At 46.6% G+C, this 21,418-nt stretch overlaps 1 protein-coding gene across 2 annotated transcripts in view; it reads left to right on the top strand.

Moving 5' to 3' along the window:
- LOC146189064 (polycomb protein suz12-like) overlaps positions 1-21,418 on the top strand; it is a 46,263-nt gene that overhangs the window by 5,763 nt on the left and 19,082 nt on the right. Inside the window, exons 7-10 of one of the 2 annotated variants that reach the window (XM_084603992.1) lie at positions 4,604-4,786; positions 9,593-9,837; positions 12,737-12,923; positions 13,667-13,941. In XM_084603992.1, coding sequence (XP_084460118.1) covers positions 4,604-4,786; positions 9,593-9,837; positions 12,737-12,923; positions 13,667-13,941 — 890 coding nt within the window. Of the gene's footprint in view, positions 1-4,579; positions 4,787-9,592; positions 9,838-12,736; positions 12,924-13,666; positions 13,942-21,418 lie in introns of both variants that reach the window. The other variant, XM_084603991.1, reaches the window with a different exon arrangement.

Genomic DNA, 21,418 nt, shown 5'->3' with positions numbered 1-21,418 from the left:
AATTTTAATTTGCCATTGAAAATTGCATAAAAACAACTGAGGCGCTCTCTATCGGAGAAACCCTATTACTTTCCCTAGTACCCCACGTGACTACATATCGGCAAAATGTCGCCGATTTTTGTAACTGCACACTGTTCTTTTTCTTCTTCGAGCGCTTGTCATAATTTATTATTTTGCGCTATCTCTCCAGTGAATCCCTAAATAAGAACCACCCCCCTCCTTTTGCATCGTGAGGCATGCTTTCAGGTTTTGTCTCTAGATGGCGCCAGAGTGTTTGGAATTCCATGACTAAAGCGATGATAGTGCCCACTAAAACTCGTCGACGAGGCGTGTGTTATTGTGCTGTAACAACATTGAGTGTGAAAGTGAAAAGACTTTACTCTACGCAAAAAATGTCTGATTACTGCCTGGCGAGTGAAATTTATATTTGTCTTCGGTACGCCTTTTTTTGTCGACCACCAGTCATCGTGGTCGCTGCTCATGGTTTCCAGCATCAGACTACATAAAATCAGGCGCATGCACTGACAATTCTCGGTAAAAATTTTCTGCACCGTTTCTACCAAAACCGTTATAGAATCGAACATTTTAGACGTCAATCTTACTATTGCAGCGAAAAAAATTCGAGACCTAAATTCCAGTGTTCTGTCCCTTTAATATATGGAATATATTAAATTTCTTGTGGAATGGCTGTGCACAAGGCAGACGCCTTTGCGACTCTTTGCACTCATTTGCAGCTTTTTTAACTAATTAGCTTTTTTTTTTTGCTCCTTTTTCACTGCTCTATTTTTTTGCACTTTCTACTTTTTTTCTCTTTCTGTTGTTCTTTCTTTTTTACTGGTTTTACTCTTCTACTTTTATCCTCTTTCACTCTTGACTGACAGCTTTCATTGGAACGCAGTGACGAGGCATATTAAAGCTTTGCAAGGTTTTTGCACATTTCTTTTAACATTTTGACATCCCTGGCAGTTTTGACGTCAGATTTCCTTTTTTGGCTCTAATTAATTACTCCACATGAATGGAATTTCGCACAGAAATATTTTTTCACCCTCTACCGCATACAACCATTCATTTAGTTATCAATCAGCTCATTTCTCGACGATGATGTGGCCCCTTCTGCGTACGCACAAATCCTGTCCACGCTATGAGCCTATAAAGGTGTTCACCTTAAAAAATTGCAAAATCTAAGATATTTTTGGTACATAGAAACTATGTAGAAGGGGGTTGCAGATTTTGCTATCTTCTGAGTAATTTTTGCTTAAAACCATAATTTTTGCCAATCGTTTAGACATTTTTCATAAATTAACTAAAATTAAAAACAAAATCGGTCTGTAGGTTCTTCAATTCGAAATGGAAGCACTCCAGGTGGCTCTAACGTGTGCAACCTACATGGTCAAAATATGCATCCCTCTTGTGGATGTCTGTTAAATGCAAACAAAAATGCATATACATAAACAATTGCAGTCGAACTCGGATATATCGAACTCGAAGGGGATCGCGAAATAGTTCGATATATCAATAATTCGATATACAGCAATCTGCTTGTGACGGCACTTACGATGCGAAAAAACGATACCACATTTGTCGTGTAATCAACCCACTCGCATAATATACCCACTTTTGCACCCGAGAATTTGAAAAAAAAAAAAAAAACGTTAAGGCCAGCTCGCTCACATGCGAGCGATTGAGCGATCTCAGCGACGATGCGGCAGCGACAGAGCGAAAATTTTCAAACTTGGAACTGCGTCCCTCTCGCTGCTCGAGCCACCGCGGCAGCTCAAAACAAGGTTTCTGTGTCGCCGCGGCAGAAAGCGGAAATCGCGAGCGTTTTCGCTTGCATGTCGATGGCGCGCGTCGCTCCGTTTCGGTCCTCTCATCCACAGCTCATTTCTTGGCAGCGTGCCAAGATGCTGCGCAGCGATAACGTCAGGGCGCATTTATCTTTTGATAGCTCCTGCTGTGGCGGGGAGCGAACTTGGCAGAGTGCCCGTGATGGCTTGATTGCACAAGCCTGGTTAGATTTGGCACGCCGCGCTTGGAGCGGGCACCATGATCGCAGCAGCTGACCGTGTGCTTTCGTTGATTCATACATGCAAGGATAAACGACTCCCGCAAATAAAAAAAAAAAAAGAACGCGCTGCCGCTTTTTAACGTCTGCAGCCGCCATATCTTACGCTACGTCGCGCGTACAGCACACCGATAAAAATGAATGACTCTCGCAAAAAGAAAAGAGAGAGAGAGAGAGCCACGTCAGCCGCCGCGCGCAGGGGCTTCGCAACACACGCTAAAGCGTCCGAAGTCTGTACGAAAACGGGCTGAGCTGGCTTGGCGCATGCGTAGCGCGTGCTGAAGGAAAGAGATAGCTCGGCAAAAGAATGGGCACACCCACGCACATGGCTTGCAAACGGCATGTGCTGGCGCACGGGAAACGATAACTGCAGATGCGCGCGCCTTTGGGGAATGGGCACGGCGCTGCCCAGAGCAGCCGTCGCCGAACTGTCCCCTCATTCCTTCCGCGCGTGGTTTTAAAACGTCACGCGGCAAACGGCCAAGGGTGATGCGATCGTCTTTTGGGGAAGGCCCACTTTCCAGTGCGTGGTGCGGAGTTCGATATATCGAACGACCGGTGAAATTGAGTTCGATATATGACGCGGCTTTCCTATACTTTTTCATGGAATTTTCAAGGGGATATTCCGCGAGTTCGGTATAACCAAAATTCGATATATCCGGGTTCGATATAACCGGGTTCGACTGCAGGTGCGATTACAGATAGAAATATTTCGGTGTAAGAAAAGCAAGTCTGTCAAAAACGGGTAATATTTCAGTATGTGGAAACGGGCACTGTTAGTTTTGGTTTTGCAAAATGTGCAAGAAGTTACTACTTTGGCAGTACTTTTGGAACGGTTTTAGTTAGAAGCATTCTTTTTTGCCAATCATTCAGAAATAATTTTGTAATTTAATTAATCAAAATTTGAATAATTGTTTATTTTTTTCTTTCAAAATTAAGTTTTCAGAGTGGCCTCCTACCTTAACATTAATGATTTGAATTGCCGATGGGTTTCAGTGTCTCGATCATGCAAATATGAAATGTCAGACACTAATATTACACATTGCTGGGTCCATGCTGGTTAGTTTAGATGTGCTCGAGAAATGGCGCACAACTCGAGAAGGGTTCTTCTTAAGGTCCATACTTGGGCCTGCATTGCTGTAATATTGTTTTTTGTGCACCCTCTCACGGGCACACAGTGAGTGGCATTTCGTACTGGTCACGACGGTAGAACTTTTGTCTATTATGGTTCCATCATCATACACATTATTAATAGGGTTGTGTGAATATTAAAATTTTCAAAGTTACTAATAATTCGAATGTTAAAACACAAGTTGAAATCATTTGTTCCACTAGGGGGATGTATAAAAGCAGAAGAGGGTAGCGGAACCTCGAGCAGCAAAAAATGACACAATACTAAAGGCACTGAAGAGCGAAGTGGATCTGTTCATGGGTTTGGTGTATGTTATAAAGCAAATGTCTTGTAATTTATTTTTGTAATGTGTGCGTGTATGTTATAAAGCAAATGTCTTGTAATTTATTTTTGTAATGTGTGCATCTGATTTAAGTGTGTAGTTAATGCAGTTTCCCAAAACTCATCACATTAAGTCATTTGACAGTAGTAAGGTGTTCATAGTGGGTAAAACGACCTTTTGTTCACACTTCTGATTTAGAGCATATTTACTCACACTAGGGGTCATCAGTTTCATTTTCATGGCAATGTCGTGACAAATGCGTTGTGCTAGTGCACTTGGAGCTACCCCGTCCTCGGCAACCTTGATGCGTCTTATTGGCTGGCTGAAAATGTGCGCATTGCCGCACACCTTGTACACAGTTGCGACCTCACAGTTTTCGTGCTTTGAGAGAGCAGTCAGGAAATAGTATGTTTAAACACAGGCGTATAACTTGTGTGGCACCGCGAAGCTTTTGTCCAAAGCGAGCACAAATTGGAGTCGCTCCCAACACAGCTCGCAGATTTTGTCGCGAAGCCAAACTGCAAATCACCACAGTCTTCAGTATTATGCAGTGTTGCACAGAGATGGGCTTGGATTCATCACAGAGCATTCAAATTGTCTGTTAGTAGGCTTGTAGGGCGTGATCTCGATATTCGACAGACGGTAACTCACTTTGCGCATACTATTTCGTTTCAAATGACAGCACCTGTCCTCATTTACTATCATTATCTCCAGGCCAGGAGGAAAGGCATGTGTTTATGCGAGAAGAAACAAAATAAAAGCAGGGGTTGTGTTCAGTATGCGAGCACGAGTTTGCTACGTGGGTAGACATGGTTCTTTGGATTTGGGTAATCATACCATAAAGCCCGCTTACCTCTTTGGGGGTGGCACTGACAATGCAATTTCGGGGAAGTGGGAAGTGACAGCTCTCGCCACACAAAAATGTGGCTTGCCCCCAAACTAGGCGTACTGTGTGTACATAGTTGGAACGGAAGTCTGTATGCTTTCTTGGGTGGTGTTGTGGTGCTAGGTCAATGCCATACCAGGATGTTGTTGACAAGAGGCTGTCGTCATGCGGCAGCTCCATTTGTCTTTCACGTGCCAGCGGGGAGCTGCGAGGTGCCGCATAACCCGGAAGGAGCTGCCAGTGGTGCCTCGGCCAGCCGCCCGACGGTCATCACGGTGCCCAGCAACAGCTTCTGCCCGAACGGAACCGGTCTGGTGCGGTCGTACGTGCTGCTATTGCGAGTGACTGCTGGCAGTCAGAGCAACGACAGTGAATCTGCAGGTCAGTCTTGCTGCCCTGGTTTCTGCGGGTGATCTTTCTGTTTGTACATAAACTTTTCTACTGCATCTCCCGAGTCTGAGATGTTATGGCAGAGTTTCTGCAAGGTGCAATACAGAAAAAAGGGCTGCGATTATCATGATGCAATAACTGGACTCTTCCTAAATTACTGCTAGCTAATGTCTTTTGCTGGCGATTTCACCCTCTGCAAGAGGGTGGCCTTGTTGGTTGGCACAGAATGCAGGGTTAGAAGTGCGGCTTCATTTGCTCCTGAAATTTTTCAGAACGCGGCTTTTGTTGCTTAGTAGGTGATTAATGGTATTGCCTACAAAAAGTGTGATCCGATCCAATCTGACGAAGTGACTGTGAAAGAATCAACAGGTTGTTGCCATGTCGGTTGCACGTCAACGCTGTATGAGCCGCCATAGTTTTAATGATGGCAGCAAGCCAGTGGCAGAGGTATGACACATACCAGCATCATCATTATCGACCAGATTATACCAACTGCAGGGCAAAGGCCTCTCTCATATTACTCCAACTAACCCGGTGCTGCCCTAGCTGCATCTACTTGGCCCCAAGCGAACTTCTTAACCTCATCTGCCCACCTCACTTTCTACCTCCCCCTATTAAGCTTTGCTTCCCTTGGAATCAAATCTCTTATTCCTTTGTTCGCACTATGTGCCCTGCGCATGCCTATTTCTTCTTAATTTCCACTACGATCTCATTAACTAGAGTTATTTTCAGACCAACTTTGCACACTTCCTATCTCTTTACCTTACACCTACCATTTTTTGTTCCATAGCTACCTGCGTTGTCTTGTTTAAGTAGAACCATTTTCATTAGCCTCTGTATTTCAGCCCCATAGCTGAGTACAGGTAAGATGCAACGGTTGTATACTTTCCTTTTGAGCAATACCTGTAAGCTGCTAGTCATAATCTGCGAGTACTTGCCAAATGCACTCCATCCCAATCTAATTCTGCTGGTTATTTCCCTTTCATGGTCAAGATCTGTGGTTACTGCCTGTCCTAAGTACTATACATATTCGTCTACCACTTCCAGTGTTTCGCTACCTATTTTAAACTGCTGTTCCTTCCCTTGGCTGTTGAATCTTACCTTAGTCTTCTGCATATTAATTTTTAGGCCTATGTTTCTGCTTTTCCAGTCTAGGCCATCAGTCATTGCAATTCATCCCCTGCGTTATCACTTAGCAAGGCAATGTCATCAACGAATTGCAGATTACTAAGGTATTCTCTATCAACCCTTATCCCTAACTGCTGTCATTCAAAGTCCCTGGGGAGGTAGTGTCTCCTTGCCTAACATCTTTCCTTATGGGAATTCTATTACTTTCTTATGGTTGCTGTGCAGCCACTATAGATATCTCCAAGTACTTTCACATACGGCTCACCTACACCCTGATTTCGCAATGTCTGCATGACTGTGGAGTATTCAACTGAGTCAAATGCTTTTCGTAATCAATAAATGGTATGTCTAGGGGTTGTTCATATTCCGAGCATTTTTCTATCACCTTGTTGATAATATGGATATGATTGATAGTAGAGCATTTTTTCCAAAGACCAGCTTGATCCTCTGGCTGATTGCAGTCTAAGGTTGCCCTGAACAGTGATTACCTTAATAAATACCTTGTATGTAACAGATAGTAAGCTGATTGGCCTATTATTTTTCAAGTGTCTTGCATCCCCTTTCTTATGAATTAAGAAAACGTTTGCATTCTTCCGTGATTGCGGTACCGTCGATGTCATCAGGCATTATGCGTATACAGGGTGGCCAGCTTTTCTAGCACAATATCCCTCTCGTCCTCTTAACAAATGTTACCCGATTCTCCTCGGCTGTCTTCCCCTTTTTCATAGCTCAATAGTTGCAATGATGGCAGCACCCCAGTAGCACACTTAGTTGCTTTGGACGTTAAATCCCAAACCAAACCAAATTTTTTTGAAACTAGCGGAGCATGGAGCATAATAAATAATTGTTGACAAGTAAATTTAAAACAAGCCACAAGAATCTGAAAGAGTTAATTGTGAAAAAGTGTTCTGTGCATGTAACATAGCATCCTCTTGGGGTGACAGAATCAAGAGCAGCAAGTGAAGCAGACATCGCAGACTGCCACGAGCCGTTGGGAAACTTATCTGGCTAGCGAGAATGCACGAGTTCTGTTTTCGCTGTGCAAACAAGCAGCTAGGTGCTTCACCATACAGCCTCTATGTTATTAGCTTGTGTTTCAAGCTTACAGAGGCATGCTTGAAGCGTTGCACGGGTGACATCATGCAGATGCCAATCACTAGAAATATTTTCAAGAGTGTTGAAAAGCCACAAAGGGCCAGTTGCCAGCCCATTGAAATTAAGGAAGCCATAGCTTTACCGAAGCGAAAACAGGAAGAACCACTGGCACACGAAAGTGAAGTAAAGGAGCTGAAGGAGGAAAAAGCTATCATTCAGTGCCGCCTAAACTCTCTGAAGGTACCATACTGACCAGTGTCCAAAAATTTGTCAGCACAGGCATAGGACACAAAAACAAACACGAGGTAATGTGCTGACATGAACTTGCCCACCACAGCGGTGCAGTGGTAAGGGCGCTCAACTACTGTGACCAAGGATGCAGAATCGAAACTCGGGCACGGCGACCGCTTTTCGGTGGAGGTGAAAAGCAAGGCCCCTGTGTTCTGTGCGATGCCAGTGCATGTTAGAGAACCCCAGTTGGTCAAAATTTTCAGAGCTGTCCACTGCGGCATCTCTTATAGCCTGAGCGCTTTGGGACGTTAAGCCCCATGAGCCAAACCGAACTCCAAATATGAACCAATATGAACTCCAAATAGTGACGGTGCTTGACCGCATCTGTGATAGGCTGCACCTTTGAATCTATCGAGTCAAAATAACCAGAAACTTTTAGTCAGACTTGATGTTCAGTTATGAAATTTAGAAGCAAGCATATATTCCTTTGATGCTAGTCTGTTCCAAATTGCTGCTCAGGTCAGTTGTGTCATTTTAGGGATCTGTACATGTTTTGGCTGTTTGTTTTGTTTGACAGATGCGTGCGTTGTCATCATAGCATGGAATGTTGAACAAAAAGGAGTTAAATGGGAATTTTTAGTATGTCAGGTGTAGAAAATTGCAATTTGTTAATTAATTTCTAAATATATGCTCCAAAACGTAACTAAAATGCTTCAAAGCTGCTCTAAAATGCTTGTGGCTGCTTCCACTCCTGAGTATGTTGACCCTGGAAGAGACTAAGCACATACACTTAATGTTGTTCCTTGCATTTTGACGGAGAATGCTCATGCAGGAGGCACAGTCAAACTTCGATATAACGAACACGCATATTACGAATTATTGAATATATTGAACTCTTCCGAAATTATTTTGTCAAACACATGTGTTTTTAACTTCTCACAGCGAACGCGGTTCGGCATAGAACGGATATTACGAACTTCGCGACGCCAAGCACTCACTTTAATAGCTGGAGGCAGGCTTCATTGCACTACATGTGTGTTGTGCGGCACAGCAAACATTCAGGACTACCTCGCAGGCGCTGACAGCGCCACAGATGCCACGACGGTATTGAGAAATGACAGCCAAAGAGATCCCCTCCGCGCGCCTGTTTGTGCGCGCGGAGGGGATCTCGGAGGTTATAAGAAATCGTTCGCATCTCACAATCGCTGACAGTGCCGCTTCAGCGGCGGCGGCAGCGGCGCGATCGAAGGTTGCTTTTGCCTTTTTGGTTTTTGCCTCCTTCGCGTTTTTAGTGTTAGCAGCGGCGTCGCGGCGTGGCCGTCGTAGCATTCGGCGTAGGCTGCGTCGGTTGTCGTGTCGAGTGTGGTGCGCGGGTGTGCGTAGTGCTGTGATGGCGGTGAACATGAAAAAAAGAGCAGCACTGATGTTAAAGACCAAGCTCAAGATAAAATCGGGGCCTTCAAGGCAGTTTACAATAGGAGACTGACTGAAACTCTTCTCGTGAAGCATTGAAGCGGCATCGGACAGCGTGAAAGGTGAAACGATTGCCAACTACTTTCGGCACGCAGGTTTTGTTCCAGCAGAGGCCTGTGCATCAAGTGACGATGGGGACGATCCCGATGAAGCAGAAGCAGAGCTCAATGAGCCTGGAACAATTTTTCGCGTTTTGTTGGTGACATGCCCGCAACATGACTGTAGAGGACTTTGTCGGCGACGGCGACATCGCGGCGACCACGGCTGTACTAACGGACGCCGAAATCACTGTGGAAGTTTCTGAACATCCCGCAGACGAAGCTCAAGCTGACCCTGCAGACGATGAGAACATTCCAACTTCACAAGAAGCGCTCGCTGCATTGGATTTACTGCGCCGCCACTAGTGCTATTGAGAGCAGTGGGTTTGCCCTTGTTGAGTGTTTGCAACTGTGGAACAGGGCGTAATACGGAACGCGATCAACACAAAAAAGCAGGCCGCGATAATGCAGTTTTTGCGCGTAAATAAATGGACGTGACCCAAGTATGCACCCTCCAAGTTGCTGTGCCTTCTGATTGAATTTCGCTGCTCTTGTGTGTATTTTCTACGAAATTTTATATTACGAATTATGGATAGAGCGAACTATTTTCCGATTTCTTAACTGTTCGTTATAAAGAGGTTTCACTGTACACGGTTCCATCTTCAGAGCTGTCTGGTGTCCAGGTTCTCTGTGATGAAATGCTTGAGAGAAAAAAAAGAGACAGGAAGAAAGTGGTCTTTGGACCCTCGCTGCTTGCATAACACGTTAGCTACGGCGCGGTCTGACAAGGCAGTCGAGTGAAAAGTCATCTGACGCCCATTTTCCACTCCAGAACCACCATCCAAAAAGCCGCGGCGCAACGGATGCAGTCGTGGCCCAGCTTCCAGTGCTGGCAGTGGAGCCAGCAGCAACGCCCCGGCAGAGGAGAGTCGACACTACGTTGGTGAAATGGTAGTATACGAGCAGCAGCGGTGCCTCCTCACCGAGGGAGAGTACCAGTTGGTGCTCAGGCCCTGGGGACCCAAGGCGGCACCTTTGGCACGAACAGCATCCTGGGAAACTCTCAACCAGGCCGAGGTGGGTGCTGCCGCTGCTACCTTCAATCATTTGCTTGCCTCCCGAGGAGGACAGAAGCGTTCAGAACTGATAGTTATAAATTTTCTGGAGAAGCGTTGTGCATAAAGTCACCATACACCTGTTATGCTGGCCTGGGCAAAGTAGAACGGGTATTGCATTCTCTCACAGGAAGCACACAGGCCTGGTGCTTCAGCGTCTGCATTTGTAGTCGGGCGACGTTAGTTTATGGGATGCGGACTTATGAAAAAAACATTTCTTTGTTGCCTCACTAGTTTCATAGAAGTGATTTTATGTCGACTCCGCATTGGCCAAACAGACTTGACACATAATTTTTTATTGAGAAAAGAAAAGAAACCATTGTGTGAAGATTGCGGAGAGGAATTCACCATAAACAATGTTTTACTTTCGTGCACAGGACTTGAAACACAGAGGAAAAGGTATTTTACTAGATTTTACGATGAGCACATTCCATTCCATCCAGCATTGATTTTAGGTGAAAATGGCCTTGTTGATTTGTCATGCGTTTTTAGCTTTCTAAATGACGTAAATGTTTTAAAGAAACTATAGAATGAGTACATATACTCCACTAAACTTAAGATATAACCTTGTGTCCGGCGCATGATGGCCTGAGCCGCTGACGCGCCATTAAACCTACAATACAATACAATTTTTTCTCTGAATGGGGAATGCATGTCCCCTTGTGATTCAGCATATTTTTTTCACTGTGTTTGCCCGGTCACACAGAAATAAATATTTTTCCGTGAACTCTCGTCCTGCAAACAATTGTCCCTGACTGTACCTGATGGCAATGTCTACTCTAGGGGAAGAGATGCGCTGTTGGGGATTCGGAATTTTGAAAATTGGGAAAATTGCTGGCTGGGCTCACAACCTGCAGCAGTCTGTCGTGCACAACGGCTGGGTGATTCAGCAATTACTGCAGTCCTGTAAGCAGATGTCCAACCTGGACACAAGCACAGTTCCCACCTAAAGACATAAATCGCGTCTGAAAAAAAGTGGGTTCCGCGTGGAGTGGAATTCTGTCCAATTAATTATAAGAGGGAAATTGCACCTGTACACTCCTTAAGCAAATATTTTTGTTTTCTTGCATGGCTTGTTAGTGCCAAAGGCAGCAGAGTTGATGTAAGTGCCCTTTTCTACAAACCTCCTGAACAGCACCCCTTCTGTCTCTCATCATGATTATGCTTGACTGTTATTATGGGACAGGGGGTTGATTCATGTGCGTCTCTTGGGTATGCACTCTAATTTTCTGGATATTTTCTTTAGTCTTGTGTGATTAGTGGGAACTTGAAGTAGTGGTGCACACATTACCTTTCTGTTTGGGCACATAGAAGGGGTGTGCGAATGCTGAATAGCAAGTCTCAAATCAAAAATCGAATAGTTAGAGTGTCAAATGTTGTTGATTGAAGCCAGACATAACACAGCATCCTCATGAGACCTTCATTCAGCTTTCAAGGGACTTGGAAAAATGACCGAATTATCTGAAAGTTCGAATTATCAAATGTTCTTAAAAAAAGCTGCTGAAAACTATTTGCATTACAGTAATTTTATCTAATGAACGCTTGGAATAAGGATGTCTGTATATTTGATTTGGTTTGGTTTAGAGGGTTTAACGTTGCAATGCGACTCGGGCTGTGAAAGGTGCTGTAGTTAGTGGAGGGCTCTGGAAATTTCAGCCACCTGGAGTCCTTTAACATGCGCTGACGTCGTACAGTACATGGGTGCCTTGCTTTTTGCCGCCATTGATAATCGGCCTCCGCGGTTATGATTTGGGATGAAAACTGAACGATTGTGACGATATCACACGATTTCGCTAAGGGTTTTGCTTTGCACACACTTTTGGGAATGTAGACTACAATCGTCAGTGCCTCCGCGGCCCCTTTCGCATTGCGACGCATTGCGACGCAGTAGCGGTGGTGCCTCTTCACTAACCACCACCCCGCTGCGATTTGAGGATGTTTCATGCACGGCTGTGTAGTGATGAATGTGCGGTGAGGCATCCTCAAAACGCAACGGGTCAGCATACTCGAAGCGCAGGGGAAGCATAGGGATGCAAGAAAGAGAAGTATGTGTTACATGACTCCGTCCCTAAATAGAACTAAAGTAACGGTAGTGTCCGGAATGGCGCAACTGGCTGATGCGTGCACCCGATGGCAGTGGCAGGATGATGTTAATTCAAGAAAAGTGAAACTGAAACCATGCTGCACGACTATATTTCAGCTGTGTGAGTTTCCAATTGTCATTACTTCTGCCACACGCTCACGCCCAAGGTGCACAGTCATCACTGTTCCAAGGCATTTCATACTGTGCTTGTATTTGTCTATTCAAGTAGTACCTCTATCACATATGTATTTTTTTATCTGTGCAACGCTAAATCTCGACGCAACATCACTGGTGTGTACTGGGGGAAGGGGATTGTAGCGGTGAAACATGGTTTTCACTGCAATTGTTTCTGACAAACACTTGCAGTTAGGGGCAGGTGTATATCTACGATGTCCAATACGAGTATCTGCACCTAAAAATCACCCTCATGTCATAGAGCCTCCAAGGGTTGATCATTCATATTTTCACGTTTTATTCGAACCATTGTTGACTGGAACAAACTCAGCGCCAGTGTGTTCAAAGGGTACTGCTTGGCGGACATGTTTGAGCACAGGCTGCAAATTCTTTTTCTGTAAACATATTTCAGGTTTTGCTTTTCCCACTCTGTAACAGCCCGCGAGGGTGTAACAGTATTGTAAAATTTAGTCTGAAATCTCTCCATCTTGGGCGGTTGCTGCACAAGTGAATTGGATTTGCGTAGCCAGTCTTGCTCAGTATGCTCGACGCCAGACTGCTGTTTGCCTTAGTGTGACTTGTGGCTTCCACAAACTGCATGCAGGGTAGCCCAGCATTGGAGGCCTTTGAGAAGTGCCCCAAGGTGGCGTTCCGGCTAACTTGGGGCTCCCCTGAGGAGATGACCACTGGGGACACTGCCGACCACTCCCGGACAGCTCGCCCCGTACTGTCCCCCGTGGAGCTGAACGTGGCTGAGCCTGGGCACAAGCACACGCGTAGCAGACGCAATGGTGAGCGAGCAGCAAGCCAGGGCACACAACTGTGTTTTATGCGGATTGCTATTTGCTTTGTTCGTGGAGCGTTTTGACAGGAATAAGGGGTGATAAGCCAATGATCAGGGCCGAAGTTTGTGGAGAATTTGTATTTGCTTTGTAATCTGAGCATTTTTCATTGCACTTGTGGGGATTTGTGAGGACTTGTGGGGACAGGTGGAAAGCCATGGCTCAGGACTATGTGTTTCCTTCGTAATTTGAGCGTTGTGTGATGTTTGGTGGCAGCAAGCCATGGCTTGGAACTGAATTTCCTGACTAATTGGTAGTTGTGTTTTAAATGGCCATACACTGCATGGCGATCTACATATAGCAGTGTCTAACGCACCGTTTGGATGGAAGAAGAAATGCAAGCAAAAATTTGGTGGCAGTACACCTTTAAAACCTTGGGTTCTCCGTGCACCAGAGCCCTTTCATGTCTTAACCTCCATGTTTCCACATCCCACTTTTTTTCATTGTGAGGGAATGCTTTGCTTTTATAGTAAGCCATCATGGATTGGGGGAACTAGGGCATTGTTTGAGGGGCGTGCATTTTTGCCTTCGTATTGGGAAGGAAATGATCGGAGGCACGGATATATTGGGTTTTGTCAGTGCTTTCTGAAAGGCATTGCAGTTCTTGAGGTTAACAAGGTTGAAAGCTGCTACCGCGGAATATGCTTTGGGTGTGAGCTGTGTCAAGTAGCCGTTTCTCTTTCCCATTGTAGGTGAGACGAAGGTAGGCCAGCAGCAGCAGCAGCAGGGCAGCGGTCAAGTGGTGCCCAAAGGATCAGGGAAAGCAGGCAGCCAGCAGCTGCAGCAGCAGCAGCTGTCCCAACGCACTCGTATCGTGTACCAATTCGTGTACCAGCAGCAGACACGGCAGCAGACAGAGGCACGCGCCGACATGCGCTGCCCCTGGTGTCTGCTACAGTGCCGCCTGCTGGCTGCTCTGCTGAAACACCTGAAGCTTTGCCATGGCCGCTTCACCTTCGCGTATGTGGTGCGTACCCAGGTTTCTTTTTCTTTCGCTTGGTAGTTATTGGCGGTTACCAGAGGAGGCTACAATTGGGGCCAGTTAGTAGCACGTCTTGGGGTAACAAGCATGTCAAAAGACGCAAGCAGAAAACTACAGAATGCACACTGCTTTGCGTCGTCAGCGGTGTCGCCATACCGACTAATTCAGTCATGTCTGCAGCTGTGGTCCTTCACGGGTATACGCTAGAACCTCGGGGATATGTTTCTGGATCCTGTGATTTCCGATCTCATGCTCCTGAACAGGGTGGCAAAAATGTCCAAAAGCAAGGTGCTGGACTTCAATTCCAACCAACCATTAGGGCTCAGTGGTTGCGGTGCTCGACTGCTGAACCCAAGGGCACGGGATCCAAATCCTAGCTATGGCGGCTGCTTTTTCGTCGGGCATGAAAGGCAAGGCACCATTGTATGTGCAATGCGGGGCTCATTAAAGAGCATCTCTCATAGCCTGAGTTACTGTGGGACTTCAAGTACTGTAAACTAAACCAAACTTTCCTTCCAGTTAATTGTTCTTGGGTGACGTGGTTGAGTCAGTCTTGGTGACCGACCGCACATGCGTAAACCTAACAGCGTGCAGAGCCAGGTTCATGCGAGATGAAGACCAACATTGAGATGACAGTTAGGTGCAGTAGTGGTTTCTCTCCGGTTCCTCATGCAATGGGCAGAGCAGTAAAAAAAAAAAAAAAGAGAGAGAGAGAGAGAGAGAGTAGTGTTGCAACATATGAGTGGGTTGCATGGATGCAACTTAGAGGAGAGATGCAACGGTTTCTTCGCGGCGCTCAGGGAAAGGGGCTGAAGCGTCTTGTTAAGGGGCTGGGTTTGGTGCATGTAGCATAAAGAGGGCTACAATGCTGTGACAGTCAGCCACCGTGGCACCTTCCCCTCGAGTCTTCGATGCATGGCATCTGCAGACAAGATAGTCCTCCTGCCTGGGCATTACTCTGTGTACTCGTTGCATGGCGAAGTTTCTCCTGCTCCAAGGATAACTGAAATGCACGCCTAGTTTTGCGAGCACTGCAGAAAAGGTGCTGATTAGCCCTGCTGCCAAAAAAATCGACATACATTTTTAAAAACCGAAATTGTTGAAAGATGCACATATAAGTAGAATCTCGGTGATACGAACTCGGCTGATACGAAATTCGGTGTGGTACGAATTCATAAAATTCCCCGGCCGAATTGCATTGCGTTCAGTGGGCAAAAAATCGGATGTTCCGAACACTTTTTCTTTTCGCTACGGGTGATACGAACTTCGGTATCACGACCGGTCGAGGCCCACGCACACACGCACAGCGAGAAAAGCGTGCGCAGCATTGATAGCACGGATCACGCACACGCGCGCGAAAGAAGAAAGAAAAAATTACAGCGGGAAAGAACCGGCTTGGCAACCCGCAGCAGCAACGAAGTTGGCGAAGGAAGGCGGCGATATCTTGACCCCCCTCCCACTCTCTCTTCCCACCCCCCCATTTAGTTTTTTGTTTTAGTCGTGCGCCCGGCCTTGCGGCCCTCTCCACATTTCTTCGCCGCCCCGCAGGCCACGCTCTTCCGCTTTCCGGAGTCTCCGCTGCAGCGGCAACACATTGCTTCGTTTTCTCGTTTGTTGAGGCTGACATCGCATTGATAGCACGTCGTTTTGTGATCATCTCGGCAACGCGAAAAGGTACATCATACTGCAATGTCACGGAAGAGAAAGGCGCTGACCTTTAAAGACAAATTGGAAATTTTAAATAAGGTGGACAAAGAGCCCAAGAAAAGGCGCGCTGACATGGCCAAGGAGCTATGCTTGCCGCTGTCAACGTTGTCAACGATCGTTGGTCAGCGCAACCAAATTATGCAGAATGTGCAGCACTTCGCGATGAATTCTAAAGAAGCCAAAACTGCCCACCATGTGAAGTTGGAAGAGGTTCTTCTAACGTGGTTCAGAGAGGTCACGGCGGCCGGCGTCAACATCGACGGAAAAGTGCTTCGTGAGAAGGCAGCGGACATACTCACACTTTGAATTGGTGACTTTCAGGCCTCCGGTGGATGGATTCACCGGTTCGAGGTGCGTCATAATCTTTCCTACAAGACCGTTTGTGGCGAAGGAAAAAAAGTCGACGACTCTGCCGTGGAAGACTGGATGACAACCACACTGCCGTCTTACATAGCGGGATATGAGGCACGTAATGTTTTTAATGTAGATGAAGCAGGGCTGTTTTACAATCTCCAGCCCGAAAAAAGTTTTTGCTTTAAAGGCGATGCCTGCCGGGGCGGACAAAAGAGCAAACAACGTATCACAGTTTTGTTTTGTTGCAACGCTGACGGATCTGAAAAGATGCCGCTGACAGTCATTGGCAAATACAGTTGAATCCCGCTATAACGAAATTCACGGTGCACGAAAAAAAATTCGTTCTCGCGGAACTTCGTTATCGCAAAAATTTGACGTGAAACGCAGAAAGAATTGCCCAAGCAGCAGCAAAGGCGTTTAATGCCAAAAATCTGTAAGCTTGGTTTGCCTACGCTTCACGGCGAGCAACGCCGTCACGCGATTTTCGCACTCGGTCAGCAAACCCATTGCAACATCGTCGTCTCGGACAGCAACGAAATTCCTGATGACATCAAAAGCGTCCATCACCTGTACGGCGGTTGCCGCAGCCGGCGCTTCCTGTACGTCGTCGTCTTCTTCATCGGAAGAGTCCTTATCATTCCGGCCAGCTTTTATGATCTGCTCATCACTCACATCTTCGTGAACAACAACACAAGCGTCAGCGCCGATGTATTCGTCGAGCTCGAGATTAGGCGGCACGGTTCCTATTTCTCCCAGCGTTTTCCAGGCGGCCGCGATCCCCGGAGCCGGTGATGCCTCTTCGTTGTCGTCTGTAACGCCTGGTGTTAGGCCAGCAGAGTGTACGGGTCGACCTTCGGCAAATCCGGCGTGCCTGAAACAGTTCACAATTACTGAGCGCCCCAGTGTGCTCCAGGCAGCAGACATAATCTGCAGTGCCACGTACAAGTCCACCTTCGTGTCTCGGCCGGTTTCAGTGTTAAAAAGCAGCCGCTGAATTAACCTCCCGCGGTAAGCGCGCTTCAGGCTAAGAATCACGCCCTGATCGAGAGGCTGTAAGACAGACGTGCAATTGGGAGGGAAAAACCTCAGCTCCGTGTTAGTGAGCTTGACTTCGTCGCAGTGATGCGCTGAACAATTGTCCAAAAGCAAGCAAACTTTACGGCCCTGCCGCTTCATGTCGCGGTCGAATGACATCATCCATTCGGTGAAAATAGCGCGGGTCATCCATGACTTGTTGTTCGCCTTGTACTGCACAGGTAGGCTACGAGTTCTCTTAAAACAGCGCGGCTTGGCACTTTTGCCTATGACTAACGGCGGACGCTTGTCCGAGCCATCCATGTTTGTGCAAAGCAGCACTGTGATGCGTTTTTTGCTGTGTTTGCCGCCGTGACAGCGCTGCCCCTTGAAGTCGAGCGTCCTAGCCGGCAACATCTCGTAGAATAGCCCGGTCTCGTCGGCGTTGTAAATGTCTGCAGGCGCGAAGTTGCTTAAAATTCCGGCCATGTTACTCGCCTTCCAAGCAGCTGCTCCGTCCACGTCTGCTGACATTGACTCGCCGCACAACACTTTTCCAACGATGTTATGGCGGGCCTTGAAACGGTTTAGCCAGCCAATGCTGGCTTTAAAATCATCAATGCCAAGTAGGCATGCATAGTTCAAGGCTTTCTGCTGGACGATGCTTCCGGACAGGGGGACGTTGCTGGCTCGTGCTTCCACAAACCACGCATGCACTGCTTTGTCCAACTCTTCATGGAGGGGCCGCGTCACCTTTTTGTGCTTCGAGGATGTGCCTGAAGCAAGTGCCATTCTCACGCTGTCCTTATTGCCTAGAATCGTTGACAGCGAACTTGCAGGAATTCCGAAGTCTTCAGCAATTGCCGCTTTCTTCCTTCCGCTTTCTGCTTGGGCGATTATTTGAGCTTTTTGCTCAAGGGAAAGAGTTTTGCGTTTTTTCACTTGCGTTGCCATCGTGTCCTGCGGATGAAAACTCGTCGTTGTCGAAGAGAAAGGCAGCGAGTGAACAACGCGACCACGACACAAAGCCAAAATGGCGGAACTGCAATCACGTGATTTCATGCTTAATGTGGCTTTGGATTTGACTTGGACTTCTCGCCAATAAAACTAGTTTCGGTTTCGATTTTGAAAGCGAAAATTTCGCTGAAGCGGAAACGCTCTGCAAAAATGGTTCGTTGTGCAGAGAAATTTAGGCCATTAATTCTTATAGGATACTCGCGGGGAATAAAAAATTATTCGTTGTCGCGGAAATTTCGTTGTGGCGGTATTCGTTGTGGCGGGATTCAACTGTATCAAAAGCCCCAATGCTTTAAGGCAGCCGGTCGATTGCCCTGCGTCTACAAGGCGAACAAAAAAGCATGGATGAAGTCTTCTTTGCTTATGGAATTCGTCACGTACCTCGACCGCAAGATGTCTTGCCACAACAGAAAAATAGTTTTGCTGCTGGACCAGTGCACCGCCCATCCAAAACAAATGACACTACAGAGTGTTAAGGTGGTGTTCCTGTCCCCGAACGCAACAAGTCATTTGCAACCACTGGATGCTGGGATTATAAGGAATGTTAAGCACCATTTCAAAGCTTTGTTGGTGCGCCGCCTCCTCGCGAAGATTGAAAGGAAGGACGCGAATCTCCAGATCACTCTTCTGGACGCTGTGCATTTTCTTGCAATTGCCTGAGATCGCGTCGTTCCTACGACCATCGCCAATTGTTCGCGAAGTGTGGGGTTTTCAAATCCGCTGTGGCTACTGCCTCGCAAGTGCCAGACCCGATTCCCATCGATGTCTGCAATCAACTTGACGTCGACTGTTGCGTCGACGATTTCGTCACCGCGGACGACGACTTCGCCACCTGTGGTCTCCGCACGGTTGAAGTTGGAGAAAGCGTCATCACAGCCTGGCATTCCATGCAATGACGAAGATGACGACGACCAAAGCGTTGATGACCCACCGCCGACGGCAGTAGAAACGATGTACGCCATCGATGTTCTGCGGCGCGCCGTGACCTCCGAGTCTGTGCGGGAGAAGACAGCGGCCCAATTTTTTCAGTTTTCAGAACTCTCTGTTATCAGATCTCGCGGAAAAGAAGGTGCAGAAGGATATACGCGATTTCTTTCAACGAAAATAAATATTTTGTACCTGTTGGAAGGCTTGAAAACGGATTTTGCTCAATTTTTGGTGATAGGAAATTTCGGGTGATACGAAAATTATCGTCTCCCTTTGAATTTCGTATCACCGAGATTCTACTGTACCTTGTTCCGCAGTTACATTTTTCAAAATGAAGTGGTTTTGAAAAATGCATTTTAACGAAAAGGAATTTCTTGGCTCGCGGGCGGTGTGGACAGATCACGTGGACAGAGCGTGTCCACACAAACGGCGAATCGCCCATCGCAGGGGTTATTAATATAACATTTCATTAAGTGAATATGTAAATACTAGGTATAATTGTAAGTCAATGAAATGTTTTAATAACTGGGTAATTAATTGGCCAAAATAATTACATTTTTTTACCAAGGTCAGAATTTGACCACAGTTGATGTCTAACCTAATTCGAATACGGCGCCAACTCAGTGGTGACTTGGGAAATTTTTGTCCCTTGACCCTCAAAATTTTATTTCTTCCAAATATGAACAATACAAATGGCAACTAAGCAACGGTACTGATTAGTGAAATGCAGGACTCGTAACGAAAGTAGGTGTGGAACTCTCTGTGTTTTTGCCTTTCTCAACATAAGCAGACTCTAGTGCACCCTTGTCATTTTTCTTCCATCATAATTTGTTTCTAACGCATACCGGCGAACAAATCAATGAGGTTAAACTGTGTTGTTACATGTCCTTTTGCTTCTGGTTTTCTCTGTCTTGGACTGTGCCCCGCCGGGGTGGCGCAGTGGTTAGGGCGCTCGACTTCTGTCCCCAAGGATGCGGGATGGAATCACGGCCTCGGCGGCTGCTTTTCGATGGAGGTGAAAAGCAAGGCGGCCGAGTGCTGTGCAATGTCAGTGCACGTTAAAGAACCCCAGGTGGTCGAAATTTCCGGGTCCTCTACTACAGCGTCTCTCATAGCCTGAGTCGTTTTGGGACGTTACACCCCACAAACCAAACCAAACAGTCTTGGACTGTGAGCTTCCTGGCTTGAAGGTATCTCTTTAGGGGTAACTAGAAATGTCTACCTGTTAACTTGCCCAGCGTGTTACTGCAGCTGTTCCCCACCATACCACGTAACCCATCGGCCTGTGCAGTTGCTGGGCGTTTCTTATACATACGGCATGACCTGCAGTTTCGCACTCTTGGGTCTCCCAAGTTGTCTCAAAACGGCGTATCATTAAGAGAGTAGCAGTTGTTTCAGTCACTGCAACCATCTTCAGAATTAGCCTGTCATTTGCAGAACAGTCATGGAAGATAAAGCAACATAACTGGCCTGTTATTTTGCACCAGAGAACAGTGTGCCTATTGATAAGGATATTGTCATGTGGTGGTGACAAGGCCGTAGGCACCAAAAGAGAAGACAGTCGTAATCGCACTGAAATCAACTCTTCGTTGAGGTGACTTGCATGACAAAAAAAAAAAAAAACTAAACAACTCTGCGGCGGCGATAGCAACAAATGTGCTTTCTGGTCGTCGAACTGAGAATGCTCGTTGCACCCGTTAACGCTCAGTTTAAAGGCGGCAAAGAAACATCTAGATAAAGCCACAAACTGGGACTAGCATAACCTGGAACATTGTAGAAACACACGCAAGTTACTGGAACCTTCGAGATACATGATAAGAAAATGATAAGACTGCGTCCCACGACAGTCAACACGAACAAAGGATACAGAATCGATTCGTGTGCTGGAATCACCGCGATAAGGCGTCATATCGGCGGCTGCTGACAAAGAATAAATAAAGACCTGAATGGTTCGCGACAATATATCAGCAAAGAAAAGGTCTTGAAGACATGTTGTGCTGTGTATTTGGCTATGCATTGAGATCATTGCACGTGCTACACTGTGTGTATGGCGGCAGGAAAAAACAAATCTATGCCCTCTGCAGTGTGATGGTGATGGTGACGGAGATGATGGCTGTCCCCTTTTTAACGGGTTGCCTCCGCCTGTCGGCGTGGAGGAGGCAAGAAAAAAAAAAAAAAAGATAATAAAAAACACACACGCACACACTCACGCACACACAATTGCCGTTCCATGCGACCACTTAGTTCACTCTGGTGCATTCACAGCTGGAGTGCTCCTTTATTGCACCGCCCCATTCCGCCACCAGTATTCCAGGCGTCGTTTAGTGATCTGCTCTACACCTTGCTCCGTCTCGTCGAAACCCATGGCAGCCGGAAGGGCTGAAGCCTCAGAGGTTGGTTTTTTACTGGGGCCTTCTAGGACCACATGTCCTATCGTTTCCTC

Source organism: Amblyomma maculatum, chromosome 5 (genome assembly GCF_055883805.1).
Source record: "Amblyomma maculatum isolate TAMU_Amacu chromosome 5, ASM5588380v1, whole genome shotgun sequence".
NCBI classification, from domain to species: Eukaryota; Metazoa; Arthropoda; class Arachnida; order Ixodida; family Ixodidae; genus Amblyomma; species Amblyomma maculatum.
The sequence above is the reverse complement of the archived record's forward strand: the minus strand, read 5'-3'. Positions and strand labels throughout refer to the sequence as shown.